This window comes from Prunus persica, chromosome G1 (assembly GCF_000346465.2).
Source record: "Prunus persica cultivar Lovell chromosome G1, Prunus_persica_NCBIv2, whole genome shotgun sequence".
In the NCBI taxonomy this organism is placed as follows: domain Eukaryota; kingdom Viridiplantae; phylum Streptophyta; class Magnoliopsida; order Rosales; family Rosaceae; genus Prunus; species Prunus persica.
In genome coordinates this window covers 28,520,022-28,534,900 of record NC_034009.1, presented here as the reverse complement: position 1 = coordinate 28,534,900, position 14,879 = coordinate 28,520,022, and the positions used below count along the sequence as shown (strand labels likewise).

General features: G+C 38.2%; 5 protein-coding genes and 1 non-coding gene across 7 annotated transcripts; 4 read left to right on the top strand and 2 right to left on the bottom strand.

Annotated features, from left to right (window-relative positions):
- LOC18788874 (probable leucine-rich repeat receptor-like protein kinase At1g35710) lies at positions 189-3,682 on the top strand. The gene is made up of 11 exons (XM_007225629.2): positions 189-605; positions 754-901; positions 1,008-1,079; positions 1,329-1,400; positions 1,587-1,658; positions 1,772-1,915; positions 2,007-2,087; positions 2,185-2,256; positions 2,376-2,447; positions 3,164-3,235; positions 3,316-3,682. Exons 1-11 carry the CDS (start codon positions 515-517, stop codon positions 3,404-3,406), a joined length of 987 nt encoding a protein of 328 aa, XP_007225691.1. The 5' UTR covers positions 189-514; the 3' UTR covers positions 3,407-3,682.
- LOC18792865 (pentatricopeptide repeat-containing protein At5g66520) lies at positions 3,597-5,474 on the bottom strand. The gene has a single exon (XM_007222313.2). It carries the CDS (start codon positions 5,407-5,409, stop codon positions 3,802-3,804), a length of 1,608 nt encoding a protein of 535 aa, XP_007222375.1. The 5' UTR covers positions 5,410-5,474; the 3' UTR covers positions 3,597-3,801.
- On the top strand, positions 5,565-5,638 carry TRNAT-AGU. The gene has a single exon. It is a non-coding gene; the product is annotated as a tRNA-Thr (tRNA).
- Positions 6,310-8,860, top strand: LOC18790621 (heparanase-like protein 2). Of its 2 annotated transcripts, none has more exons than XM_020554280.1 (9): positions 6,310-6,621; positions 6,726-6,762; positions 6,840-7,023; positions 7,133-7,287; positions 7,376-7,609; positions 7,690-7,879; positions 7,961-8,086; positions 8,197-8,296; positions 8,402-8,860. In XM_020554280.1, exons 1-9 carry the CDS (start codon positions 6,403-6,405, stop codon positions 8,732-8,734), a joined length of 1,578 nt encoding a protein of 525 aa, XP_020409869.1. In that variant the 5' UTR covers positions 6,310-6,402; the 3' UTR covers positions 8,735-8,860. The 2 variants fall into 2 exon arrangements, with proteins under 2 accessions (XP_020409869.1, XP_007226518.2); XM_007226456.2 differs by having other exon boundaries at positions 8,399-8,860.
- Positions 8,963-10,910, top strand: LOC18790760 (uncharacterized protein At3g61260). The gene is made up of 6 exons (XM_007224150.2): positions 8,963-9,171; positions 9,285-9,364; positions 9,492-9,752; positions 9,859-10,207; positions 10,454-10,535; positions 10,615-10,910. The coding sequence occupies exons 1-6, from the start codon at positions 9,146-9,148 to the stop codon at positions 10,804-10,806; spliced, it is 990 nt and encodes a 329-aa protein (XP_007224212.2). The 5' UTR covers positions 8,963-9,145; the 3' UTR covers positions 10,807-10,910.
- Positions 11,259-14,750, bottom strand: LOC18793836. The gene is made up of 3 exons (XM_007224289.2): positions 14,230-14,750; positions 12,928-13,191; positions 11,259-12,497 (listed from the first exon to the last, which is right to left on the bottom strand). The coding sequence occupies exon 3, from the start codon at positions 12,400-12,402 to the stop codon at positions 11,614-11,616; it is 789 nt and encodes a 262-aa protein (XP_007224351.2). The 5' UTR covers positions 12,403-12,497; positions 12,928-13,191; positions 14,230-14,750; the 3' UTR covers positions 11,259-11,613.

Genomic DNA, 14,879 nt, shown 5'->3' with positions numbered 1-14,879 from the left:
CGTGTAGTAGAGGAAAAGTGCAATTGAAATTTGAGTTAGAAAATCTTACATTTTTCTAATGAAGATTATCACGAAGTTTTTCTTCTTATTTTTTATTGGTCACCGAATTCACAACACGCAGCGTACTGTGAACCGCGGGTAACTAAACGGGAAGCCGAAATGAGACGAAAGGAGGCCCCCACCAATCAGAACCAAGGAAAATAAAATAAAACAAAAACGAAGGACTTAGAAAAAAAAAAATCCGGTCACCGACGGACGAAAGCAGAGAGAGTTCCCTTTCCGCGTTTGGCCAAACACCGAAGACTAAAGAAAAGATCGAAGGAGAAAACACTGTTCTTCAACTATTCAGAAATCAAAAATGAGTTTTGAGCGTTGAGTTTGAGATCTATTCAACTAATAAATAAATGTTACCCACTCAATCTAGTTGAAAGTCTGCGTCAACTGTGTGAGAGATCAGAGAGATCTAGCTAGGATCTTCAATCCTTTTGGAGGTTTTGGCTTCCCAATAACGAAAATGGCGCTTCGTTTTTCGTTAGCAGCATTTTCTCTGATCCTCCTTCTATCCTATCCTCTGCTTCTCAACGCCAAAACCCTCAAACGTGACAGTAAGTTCTCAGCTCCTTCATTCACTTCACTTGTATTTTCACTCTCTCTCTCTCTGTCTCTCTGTCTCTCTCTCTCTCTCTCTCTCTCTCTCTCTCTCTGTCTGCGTTTGGCTTGGAAATATGGAATTTTTGTGGTGATTTTGGGCAGTGAAAGCATTGAACGAGATCAAGGCTTCGCTCGGATGGAGAGTCGTGTACGCTTGGGTCGGAGACGATCCTTGCGGAGACGGCGACCTTCCGCCGTGGTCCGGCGTCACTTGCTCCACTCAAGGCGATTATCGAGTTGTCACTGAGTTGTAAGCCATTTTCTTTTGCCTTCTGTCCGATTCGATGCGATTGCCCAGAGTTTTCAATTTTGAAGAAAAAATGTATTTATGTTGTTTTTGTTTTGCTAATTTGCAGGGAGGTTTATGCAGTCTCAATTGTTGGCCCTTTTCCTACTGCTGTCACCAATCTCTTGGATCTCACTAGGCTGTAAGAACACCTCTTTAAATCTGCTGCTCTTTAATCCTCTTTAATTTGCAATTTGCTCACAATTAATACAAATTTATGTTGTTTCAGTGCTCATTTACTCGTTGACGTTTATAAACCTCAAATTTATAAGCTACACATTCATGATTAATAACCCCTCAGTTGTTTTTCAGTTTTGTCAAAACTCAAACTTCATATTTGTTTTCAAGAATCTGATGTATCTGTATGTGACTGTGTTCCTTCGTGTCACAGGGATCTCCATAACAACAAGCTGACGGGCCCTATTCCCCCCCAAATTGGACGTTTGAAGCGTCTTAAAATGCTGTACAGCCTTTCTACTCCTTTTTTATTTTAGATCAGTTTGTTTTCTGTTCAACTTATGGGCATAGTATTCGGTTTATGTGATAACATGCTTTTATATGCTAGCAGGTTGACAGTTAGAGATAGATTTGCCATCTTCTTCTTAATTCTAATAGAAGCTTTTGGTTTTATTTATTTTTTAATTCTCAGTAATTTGAGATGGAATAAGTTACAAGATGTCATTCCTCCTGAAATTGGTGAACTGAAGAGTTTAACCCATTTGTGAGTGAACTCAGATTCTATCTTTCACAATGATTTGCATCTTTCTTATCTGTGACTATTTCACCATGATTTATTTACTTATTCACTATTTTTATGAACTAATAATTCTGTAGGCATCTAAGCTTTAATAGTTTCAAAGGGGAAATTCCAAAGGAGCTTGCTAATCTTCCAGAGCTTCGCTATCTCTATCTGCAAGAAAATCGTCTTGTTGGGCGGATTCCTGCAGAACTAGGAACTTTGCAAAATCTTCGGCACTTGTATGTTTACATAGTTCTTCGCATATTCTTAATGATAACGCATCTGTATCTGGTTACTGATGTGTGTCATTGTGATGCCATTTGTTCATAGGGACGTTGGTAATAATCATTTGGTGGGTACCATTAGGGAACTCATACGTATCGAGGGCTGCTTTCCAGCTTTACGTAACCTGTAAGTTAATCCAAGCTGATGAATACGTAATTACTTACACCTCTAGTAGAAATGATATGATAAATTAAGTTGTTCTTTTTGCAACTGGGTTGTGTAGTTACTTAAACAACAACTATCTTACGGGAGGAATTCCAGCACAGCTTGCAAACTTGACCAAGTTGGAAATCTTGTATGTCTCTCTCTCTCTCTCTCTCTCTCTCTCTCTCTCTCTCTCCATCTGTGTATGTGTTATAATTACATTTTTACCTGAGATAAAGTTTGTTGGGTTAATTCTTTTGTTGGCTACAGGTACCTATCTTACAACAAGATGTCTGGGATAGTTCCATTAGGACTTTCCCATATTCCGAGATTGACTTACTTGTGAGTTTCTTTTTATGAAATTTCTGTTCTTTTTATTTGTGCTTGAATAGTGATTGTTTAGGGGTACTTTCATCAAGGGTTTTGCCTCCTTTTTAATGCCAGTATTCAACTTGAATCTAGGCTCTTGCAATACCACTGAACTACATATCGTTATTACACTTTTATAAAAAATAATAATGGAAAAGGCACCATTATAACAAATCTTGGGCTAACTGAACAACCTTGACAAAGGTTTACCTACTACTGCATTAGATTGAGGAAGTAGATTTGTAAGTTCATTCATTTCTGGTTGTGAATTATTATTTTTTTTAGACATGCATTATCTTGTGCTCTCAACCAAGAATTTTCCTTTTTATTAATTCTGCTATCATCTTTTCGAGTTGTCTAATATCTACTATACCTTGCACGTGGGCAAATTATCTTGGCACGCTAGAAATTCTGACAGCATCCTTCATAATTTTAGTTTCTGCCCTCGCTTCTCATGGAAAATTGACTAGGGATTTTCAAGATTTTTTATTCCTTTAGCTACATTGACATGCATTTCTTGTTGGCTTTATTGGCTTCTATTAGAGACTAGCACACTTACCCATTCATTGGTGAAATTGATATATCAGGATTCATATCAGTTTGTTATCTTGAGACACTTGTGCATATGAGTGTTTTTGTGTGCAAAATTATTTTCACCAACATGCTTATGGTTCATTTATCAATTTTAGGTATTTGGATCACAATCAATTTTCAGGGAGAATTCCCGATGCCTTCTATAAACACCCATTCTTGAAAGACATGTGAGTTTCTTTGCCTCTGGAACTTGGAAACTTTTAATTCCTGAAACTATGCAGCTAAATGTTTGATATCTCGGTTATAGGTATATTGAAGGGAATGCATTCAGACCAGGTGTGAAACCGATAGGCATACACAAAGTTCTTGAGCTCACTGACACGGAATTTCTTGTTTAGTCAAGACATCAAGCAATTATTTATTTGTTACCAATTGTGTTTATGTACTGCCCAAACAAGGGCGCACGTAGTCTCTGAATGAAATGAAAAATCTGTGTCGATGAAGTTTTGATGTCATTAATGAGTTCCTATGTTGCTAACTGTCTGAGGAGTTGCTGAAATCGTAAATAGTAGTTTCAGAACTGATGGATGTCTTAGATCATAGTATACACCCAGTTCAACAGGGATACAATATCATGTGTTATCAGAGAAGCAAAATTTAACATTCCCTACCCATTCTTGGTGTTTCAATTTTATTTTCAGAGCTAATTTTGGTTTAGATTAGGTCTCTGTATTATCAGCTGCATGAAATCCAAGGTTAGGAATTGGGCGGCAATTAACCTTATTTAATTGACTCATGTCTTGTCAGCTAGAAACAAATATGGATAACTGCCTAAAAAATCCAACTGTTTGCTTATGGTCCCCAAAACTAATTGTATTTCTTCCATTTGCCGGTGTGTTTTCTCCCCCGCAATGAATTCATGAACTGCTCTATTAACCTCAACCGAACTGCAACCTGGTGCTTTCTCGACTCCTCTGTTTCTCATCAAATGCCTCATTCTTCTGGCAGCACCATGCTTCCCCCCGGCAACATATAAATTTGAGAGCAAGACATAGACCCCACTGTGGCGTTCGAGCTGAAAGAGTTTCTCCGCAGCAAACTCAGCTAGTTGAGCTTGTCCCTGATTGCAACAAGCACTAAGAAACGCTCTCCAAGCCACTGCTTCTTCAGATGGTTTACTTGAACTGGGCATTCTTTGAATTATTTCCTTTGCTTCTTCAAAGAGACCGGCACGGCTTAGAAGGTCGACTATACATCCATAATGTTCGCTTTTCGGCTCAATGTTGTATATCCGACACATTTTATCAAACACCTTCATGCCTTCATGTGCCATGCCTGAATAACTACAAGCAGTAAACACAGCAATGAAGGTGATATCATCTGGCCTAACCCAAGCAGCCTCCATCTCTCTAAACAGCTCAAGTGCACCTTCTCCATCTCCATGCGTTGCCATTCCTGATATCATAGCATTCCAGCAAACTGTGTCTCTCTTTGGCATCTGATAAAACAGTCCTCTAGCCAAATCCAATTTCCCACATTTAGCATACATGTCAATAAGACCAGTGCTCAAACGAACACTCAGCGGCAACCGAAGCCGATTCAAATACGAGTGAATCCAAATCCCGGTATCCAGAGCTCCCAAATGAGCACATGCACATAGAACGCTGACAAAAATTGCCTCATCAGGCTCTATCTCTGTAAGCTGCATCAGCCGGAACATATAAAGACCTTCCTTGAAACAATTATTCTGCACATACCCAGAAATCATGGCGCCCCATATTCCTCTGTCTCTCACAGGAGCTTCATCAAAGAACAGTCTTGCTGTGTCGAGATCACCCGCCTTTGAATGGCCAGAAATCATGACCGTCCATGAAACAGCACTTAGGCTGGGAATTTCATCAAATATGTGTCTTGCAGCTTTCATATCATCAAATGCACAGTACATGACAATCAGAGAGTTACCCACAAAGATATCAGAAACAAAACCCAATTTCAAACTGCACCCATGAACCAATTCTCCAAGACAAGAGCTTTGCAGCCTAGCACAAGCTTTTAACACATAAGGGAGGGTATAATTATCTGGGTACATCCCATTTTGCAACATCTTGGTAAATACATTGATGGTTAGGATGAGATCATTTCTGAGCAATAAAGCTTTTAGCATGGTGTTGTAGATGCAAATGGTGGGTTGTGGGATGTGTTGGAAGAGTTTCCAAGCATGGGAGAGACTTCCATGATTTGGGTCTGAGCAGAAGGCCAAGACCCTGCTTAAGGCAAAGCTGCTGTTGCCAAGCCCACATGTGAATACTTGTGCATGAGCTTGCTGCAAGTGCTTCATGTTCTTGCACTTCTCTAACAGTTGCAGGCATCTGCTGCTGCTGCTGCTGCCATATGATGACATTGGCGTCCATCTCTAAAACCATCTGTTCGATTGATTATGGTAATAAAAGTGGGAGAGAATTGTGGGTGGGTGACGCAGCGCATCTTATTCTTTGTTGAGATGGTTTCACCGAGTTGCATTTAAAATATGTTCGTGGTAAAAGCAATAACAAGATTGCTTTCATAGCTCAGTTGGTTAGAGCACCCGTTTAGTAAGCGGGAGGTCTTGAGTTCAACTCTCAATGAAAGCATTTTTGTATTTTTTAAACTTTTTAAAGCAACAGATATCCAAACCAGACAAGACTCTCATCAAGATAGCAACAGCTCAGGTCCAGATTGTGACTCCATCGGCTAAAAATCCTTTTCTTTTTGCCAGAATCCAAAAATCCTTTTCAAGATAACCTTTTTTTATTCTAACCCAAAAGTCCAATTAAAGATAAGAATGGATTGGACGAGGAGGTGTTTAGTAGAAAGCTTGAAACTCGACTCGACAAACACACTCAACAGTCAAAAACCAACCAATAATATGTTTCTTACTAATACAACACGAGTCAATCAGTATAACCCTTAACCATGATCAATTGAACTTCATATCAATAGATGAGCAACGAAATTATTATTTCAAATTGGATAAATAGATAACACCATAAAAGATTCAAAGATTTGGTTTTTATCAACATTTGGATACTATTTTCCTCATAAGGAGATACTATTCATTCATGCGAATCATAGTTTGAAATATATACAAAAATAATTCATGAAAAAACACAAAAATAAAAACTTCTGCACATATGTCACAATGCTATTAGCAGGAACTCTTGCTTACATGATAAGGAGAGAAGTATTTTCCTCAACATTTAAGTTTAACTGAATCAGTGGTATATACATCAACAAATACTAGAATTTGAAAGACAACCAAATTACAGAGATTTTGTCTTTATTAATATCTGACTTTTATCCCCAAACAAACTCCACTTTTCTGTATAGATGTCATCTTTCTTTCACGGCTTTTTGTATGTGGAAAAAGATGGTCAGACTCAGAGCACTTATATGCTGTATCTTTGTATCTTGGTTTTCATTATCTTTAGCTGAATATGTTGAAGTCAGCGTTGGAGGGGTTACTTCAATAGCCAGCACAGATGATAATTTCATATGTGCAACTCTGGACTGGTGGCCAACTAACAAATGTGACTACAATCAGTGTCCATGGGGAAAGGCTGGCATCTTCAATCTGGTATGTATGTTTTGTTTTGCTTTCTCTGCTTACTCTTTCATCTTCTTTATGAACAAATTCATGAGGAGCTGAACTTTCTTGATAATTTGGGCCAATTTTTGCAGGATTTGGATAACAAGATCTTGAACAATGCTATCAAGGGTAAGTTTCTGAATAAAAAGTACAATTCGTTTACGGTCACATCACAAGGGGGACTAAATTTGTTGATATAATTTCAGCTTTCAATCCAATGAGAATCAGAGTTGGAGGCTCATTGCAAGATCAGGTGAATTATGGTGTTGGATATGGAGTTAAATCATGTGAAGGTTTCAAAAAACAAGAGTCTGGTTTGTTCGGGTTCAGTGATGCTTGCCTTGACCGGAAAAGATGGGATGAGCTCAATGACTTCTTTAACAATACAAAGTAAGTATATATGCTGATCTTTTGTGTATACAAAGCTGTGCAGGAACTAGGAAGCTCCATGGTTATTTGAACATTTGCTAGCAAACTCACACATTATTGATTGTTGTAGAGCTAAAATCACATTTGGGCTGAATGCCCTCCAAGGGAAGCAAGTGTCTCCCAAAGACAAAAGTCTCCGTATTGGTGACTGGAACCCGCAAAACTCTCGTGATCTCATGGAGTACACTATTGCAAAGGGATACCAGATTGATTCATATGAGCTTGGTAAATAAAATTATTTTTAATTTTGGCTTAGATATGTGCTTATATATATAACTTGATTGTGTTACTCACTGAGTGCAAATGCTAACAGGAAATGAGCTAGCCGGGAGTGGGGTTGCTGCAAGGATAGAAAGTGATCAATATGCAAAAGACATCAAAAAACTCAAAGAAGTTGTGACAGAATTGTACCCGGATGCCTCTAAACGACCAAAGATTATAGGCCCAGCAAGTTTTTATGACAAAAAATGGTATGAAAACTTCCTGCAGGCTACAGGACCCGGTGTCGTAGACGCGGTAACTCATCACCTCTACAATCTTGGTGCAGGTACATAATCATGCCCACTTCTGGACCAGGATGTGTGTCTGTGATTTGATTTATATTTGATGAAAATATTGTGATTGCAGGTGTTGATCCCACCCTTATCGACAGGGTTCAAAACCCATTTTTCCTTTCAGAGATAGCTCAGACATTTTATGATCTGTCAAATACAATCAAGGAGTTTGGGCCATGGTCAGAAGCTTGGGTTGGGGAAGCAGGTGGAGCTTATAACAGTGGTGGCAAAGATGTGTCACATACCTTTGCTAATGGCTTCTGGTCAGGACCTTTACTCTAGCTTTAATAATTTAGAAAGAGACACAAACAAAACAAATGTGGATCTAACTTTGATTGAAATAGGTACTTGGACCAACTTGGCATGACATCAACCTACAGCCATAAGGTTTACTGCAGACAAGCCTTGATTGGAGGGAACTATGCTCTTCTTAATACCACAACATTCATCCCTAATCCGGACTATTATGGGTTAGAATCTCTGCCTTAAATTTTTCTTAACTTAAAATGATCAACTAACTTATCTTGACATGTTCATTGGATTTTCCTTTTTTTTTTTTTTCTTTCTGCTTTTCCACCAGTGCTCTTTTGTGGCATCGACTAATGGGAAATAGGGTGCTCTCCACCACGCACCTTGGCTCCCCTTATTTGCGTGCATATTCCCATTGCTCAAAGAATCAGGTAACTCAATGTTTCAGACCTCAGATTTCAATCAGCCTCTGCCTTTTTGATACTTAAAAGGATCTTTAAAATATCTGACATTCACAACATATTTTGTTTCAGAAGGGTATCACTCTAGTCTTGATCAACATGTCCAACACAACCACTTTCGACGTTGCTGTCCTCCCCGACTACAATTTGTATCTGGGGCCAATACGGATGAGAAAGCATGGTCATATAGTTGGACGAGAAAGAGAAGAGTATCATTTGACACCAGAAGGTGGCAACATTCAAAGCGATGTGGTGCTGCTCAATGGAAATCCTTTGAAGCTCACAAATTCATCAGACATTCCTAAAATGGAACCAAAACTTGTGGATCCTACCTCTGCCATCAGTGTTGCAGCTGATTCAATTGTCTTTGTATCTATTAAAGACTTCCATGCCCCTGCTTGCGCTTAGCATAAACTTTTTGTTATAAAATTCATTAGCTACCTTTTTTTTCGGTTCTTAGAATAAAATGTCTTTAGCATTTGGTAGGGTTGTAATCTAAGTACTCTTTCGAAATAGAAGATTAGCATTGTTATCTGTGATGTTGTGATCACATATGCTTTGTTCTTTGGAAGTCAGAAAGCTAAGAATCAAAGGAAAGAAGGAATGCTTTTCTTCACCGGAAAGGCCTTTTTTAAGATCCAAACCAGGCATTACGTGCATGCAAAGTATACTCAAGTTTTCTTGCGGCTTGGCCCTAACAACAGCCTATTAACTAGCTCTCCTTCCCTCTAAGCTTAGCCTTCAAATAAACACCAACTTCTTATGGGTGCCAAATCATTACTTGGAAGAAGAAATTGGGGGGCCAGTTTCATCTGAAAGATGGAGTCTTTGCTTAAGCAAATAAGGTATTCCGACCGTAACTTCGAAAATTGTTGATTTGTTTTAAACATGTAATTATGATTACTAGTCATAACCAGAGGAGATCATCCATTTAAATATGACTAATCACTATTGTTAGGGTGAGATTTTCTGGTGTAAGACAAGAGAAGACTGAACATGATCGTAGAATATCGCCACAGAAAGCTCAATCTTTCAAAGGTAATATTTGAACCCGTTTTCTCGGGAAAATATCACCCATTTTCAAGTCAAAGGAATACAGATTTTCTGGTGTAGAAACAATTTTTCAGGATGATCAGATTGTGAACCCCTTAAGCTGTTTCTGCAGATAAAAGGAAACCCCAGAATTGGTTCCAGAGACAGCTGTCGGGGAAAATGAGTCAAGACTATGATTCTAACAAGGCAATAGAGCATGCAACCGCAGTGGCAGCAGCTGCATATGCCATTAAGTCAATTGAAGACTCAGCCATCTCTGATCAGAAAAAGACCGGCAATGAGCCGAAAACCTCTTTGGTGAGGATCAAGAGCAAAAAGGAAGAAACAGCAATTTCGAAGCCGGAACCTGGAAGAGTTTCCAAACTATTCCCAGGTAAGATAATATGGTTAACATTCTTATGACAACTAAAACTGAGTTCCCAGTTTTTATTTGCAAACTGTAAGTTCATAACCAAGAAGATGGCCTGTATTAAGTGCAGGTTCAACTAAAAGTACTCCAGAACGAGAACATCCAGATGGTGCTGCCACAACTGGGAAGGTCCCCGGAAAGGCTCCGTCAATAAAAAAAACTCCAACTTTTGCTGATAAGCAGATGAACAGCACTGACAGTATAAAACCCGAAACTGCAGCACCACAACCCCTTCGTTCCCCGTCAATTAAAAACACTCCAACTGTTGCTGATAAACAGTTGAACAAAGCTGACAATATAAAACCTGAGACTGCAGGCCCTTCAAATGAAACCATGAGGCAGAGTGCAACAGAACCTGGAACAAGAAAAACACAAGCAGATATTTGGGAGGAGAATAAGCTTACTATGCTTAAAGAAAGGTAGCTACTCAGCATTGGCGAACATTTTACGTGATCTACATTCTTTATTATATTATGTTTAGAAACTCGAGCATACCCAAAATGGTTACAGAAAAATAATATGGCTTTCCTCCTAGAAATTCAAGATCATATGCTGTTCTTTCTCTTATTATATATTGAATTTGAATGAACTACAGATTCTTGAGAGCTTCCACCTTGGAATTTAAGATCATATTCTGTTCTTCCTCTAACATTCATGATTGTCAGGTATGAGAAACAAAACGCCACAATACTTTCCTGGGAGAGCAAGAAGAAGAAGAAAACCAGACACCGACTCAGTACAAAAGAGGTTTTGTTTCATTTCTTTATCAAATGTAATACTTTGACCATATGGACTAATAACCAACTTAAACTTATTGAACCTGCAGAGTGAAATAGAGAAAAAAAGAGTAAAAGCTCAACGAAAGTTCAACAGAGATATGGAACATATTAAACAGATTGCAGAGGGAGCAAGGGCACAGGCAGAGGAGCGGTACAGAAATGAAGTCTTGAAGGTAAAAGAAAAGGCAAATGCAATCAGAAAAACAGGGAAAGCTCCTACATCATGTTTCTGCTTCTAAGTCGACCAATTATAGATACTCCGCTACTTTCAAGATTGTAAATATTTCTTTCAGATCCTGTATGAAACTCAGAGTGCAATCACAATAAGATGGCAGTTCCACCATGATTATTCATACCATACTAAAAGCACGTACAAATCAACTAATTAGATGGTACTAAGACCACAAATGAAGTTAAGAGTAAAAGACAAGGCCTTTGTCAAGAAACCAATCAGACATCCCACGCTTGTGCTGTTGAATGTATAAGGTATCGCAGCATGCATCAAGCTGAAATTAGAAGGCAATAATACTGACTGTTCATTGTATAATGAATAAGGACGAGCCTCGGAGCCTAGCCTTCCCAAAGGTTTACACCAGTCAAATGACTTTCCCAAATCTATTCATTTATGTTGCGGAGATTTCATGAAACAGATTAGACATGAAAGTCAAATAGTTGTTTTCAGTCATTTTTGCCGGCCTTCAAGTAAGCGTGCATGTAAAAATTCACTAACACAACTTCAAATACTTCCTCAAAAATCAGTTGCGCAATAGGAAATCAGCCACTTCCAATAAACAATGGTAGTTACATTAATGACAATCATTCAAACTCAGACGCCAGACCTTACAAATTACCCAAGAAACATGCCTCATATACTCTTGAAACTTCCACTGTCATGCATACCATGTAATCCGAGAGTGCTCTGGATGCCGAAGGCTCCAGTTAGCATAATGTGCTCTACTTTGATGAAAAAAAATTTGGATGACAACTGGAAGAGGATGGTTGGAGCCATAAGGTTCTAAAAAGGATGATGAGCCAATAATGCCTGGTCATGAGGTTATCTCCCTCACCAACCTCTCCAAAATAGGGTATGAAAAGTACAACAGGAAGAAAGAGGGGATTGCGAAAACCACTGTGAGTAACAAGTAGAGAGCCAAAATAATAGCACAGCCAGGTATTGCAAAAAAGACAATCAAAAGAAACACTACGACTAATGGGAACTTGGATGTAATGTGAATGAAACTTTCCAAAGACTTCTGCAGGGAGAAATGATGCCGCTCGACACGACTACTTCTATCATCGTGGTTATACCTCGACAGCGAAGGGCAACTAGAATGGGTCCTCCTCAGGTTACCGTTGCCAGTTTGATTTCCAATAGCTAAACTTGCTCTTGGAGAACCAATTTGTTGATTCTCCCGACTGAGTGCAGAACCAAACTTTACCCTTTCACCATTGAAGCTCTCAATCATCCAGAGAAGGAAGAAATTCTTGCGTGGAAACTTTAGATTCCCCTTATAAACCAGCCGCAAAGACAACAAGTGGCACCACGGGCAAGCAATGAAAAATGGGATCTTAAACTTTTGAGAGGAGAATTTAAAGAGAGCCCATTGAAGCCCCAAGACACAATTTCTACACAGGGTATGACCACACCATAAGACATGGGGCACATTCTCGACAATGTTAAAAGATTCCAGGCATATAGGGCATTCTAACCCCTCCTCTTGGCTTGAATTTGAGCAGACTTCATCGTCCGAGGAGTCCAAACAAACCCGGCTTGGCTCTGAGGAGCTTCTTGTAAGTCCAATGCTTGTGATGGCATTAGAAGCAAAACCCCACATCACACCAGACAAACAAGCGTGATACAAGAGAAGGGGTTAACTGCTGTAGAAGGTGCAACACCAAATTGAATCTTCAAGAATTCTTCTAGTGTATCCTGTCAACAACAAGCTAGTTCATAGAACGAAGTCTAGAATGAAAAAAAAACATAAAAGATATTTAAAAAACAGCGTATAAATTGCAACAATTTCTTATATGAAATAATTTGCCATTATCTAATTCTAACATATTAAAACTTTTTTTTTCTTCACAATGCAGCATTATTAGGCCAAAATTATCCCACCAAAACCAAATAAAACGTCAAATTGAATTCTGATAGAGTAGAGAAACAAACATTTACGCAGACACGACATGATGAGCTAGGAAACCAACTACCCAACAAAGAACTGAGTGACATATGACTTGGGAGTACAACGGAAATTAAGAAGTTTTATGAGGAAAAATTGCCGCAACATTTCAATTTGGCATAGATTTTATGAAAGTAAATTCGAAATGATGAAGAAATAAGGGGGGAAACCAAACGTTACCTAAATTGCTTCAGTCGATAATTGATATTCCACGGGATTTGGAAAGGAGAGAGAGAGAGAGAGAGAGAGAGAGAGAGAGCCAAGATGAATGATCAGCTCGCTTCCTCTGTCTCTCCGATCGCCGTAGCGTGTTTGTATAATGTAACTGAATCGCTGACAGGTAAAAAGAAAGAAACCAGAAACGATGTCGTGCGAATACCACGGTGTTAAAAAATTGCCGGGTGCCAGGTGGCGAAGCCCGTGTCACAAGGATTCTAGTTAGGTCTGGTTGGAAAAGAAAAATGTAGGGGTTGGGATTAGAATCATGAATAATTTCCGCATAAAAAAAAAATTCATAAGAATAATTTGTATTTTCAGTAATATTTTATCACAGTGAGTTAATATTAATATTTCTTATAACTAAACTCTAAAAGATTTTGCCCCAAAAGAGAAAAACAAAAAACAAAAAAACAAAAAAACAAAAAAACCTCTAAAAGATGACTAGAGATATGTGATTAGTTAAGTTGGCTAAAACAGATGTATTCCCTACTTTGCATCTAAGTTCGAATTCCCCTCCACTCCACATAGTTTAGATTAATTTAAAATATAATATCGCTTCTATAAAAAATAAATAATAAAAAATTCTAAAAGATGACTATTAGACAATTATAAGAAGAAAAAAAAAAAAAAAGGTAACTCAATTTGTAACACCAGTGAGTTTTTTTTTAGTTTTTTTTTATATGTTGGAGTTACACCGGTGAGTTAATGGAATTCATATTGGCTTACCGTAGAATCCATTTAGTTTCTTTGGTAACTAAATATATTGTTAGCCAATTTTTGACTTGGCTTATTCACAGAATCACATCTCATCCTCTGCAATTCCTTAGTTTTTAGAGCGACGTGTCATATTCCCCCCGAACTAAGACCTTAATTGAACTTACCCCTCTGAACTACAAAATCTGCCAATTTAACACCCGAATTAATTGAAATGGCCAATTTCACTCATGCAATTAGATTTTATATAATTTCATCCAATTCTTCGTTAATTTTAAGAGTATACTTTTATTTTCAAATAAAATAAAAATTAAATACATAAAATCAAAAGAGAAAAAAAAAACATTATAAAATTTATAATAAATAAATAAAACTAGCCCCAGACTCTTCCCCACAGCCTCATCCCACCACCTGACTAAGACCTCCACATTGCTTTGGGTTCCTTTCCTATATTTTCCATGCAACCCAAATTCTCAAATTTCTCGACCAAACGCCAATTAATCATCTGCAAAAGTGAAAGAAATTCAAGGAATGAAGAATGTACAGAACTTATGGCTGAGGAGAAAGTTGGGGCCGATAATTGCAGCCTTGGACTTCAAGTTCAGTGAAAACTGTTGCGAGTTGGAACTGGAGTACGAATTCGAATTCAGATTCAGGTTATTAGAGTTGGAGTTTCCTTTGGTGGAGTCTTGGTCGCCGGCGATGGCGTTGGCTTGCGTCTCGCAGGTTATAAGAGAGAGAGAGAGAGAGAGAGAGAGAGAGAGAGAGAGAGAGAGAGAGAGAGAGAGAGAGAGAGATTCAGAGAAGGAGAGAAGCTTCTGGTTGTGGTGCGTCAGGGAAAGAGAGAAGCTTGTGGCAGGGGTAGGTGTTTGGTGGGAGCGCTGGTGGGTTTTTTTTGGGGTTTCATTTTTATATATTCTAAGTACTTTAGATAGTAAAACAATCAAATAGTAACTCAAGTGGATGACACAAGACTTTTTGGATGGAAAATGGCGATATTTTTTAATTTGAGGATTAAATTGGCCGACTTTTTAGTTCAAGAGTATAAGTTCGATTAAGATCATAATTCATGGAGCAAAACGGCTAAAAATCCTAATTTTTAAGTAAGAACTTGAGTATTGTTGAATTAAAAAATAGGGATTCAGGAAATCATATTATTTAAATTCATAGTTTTGTTGGATACATATAGTAATTATATA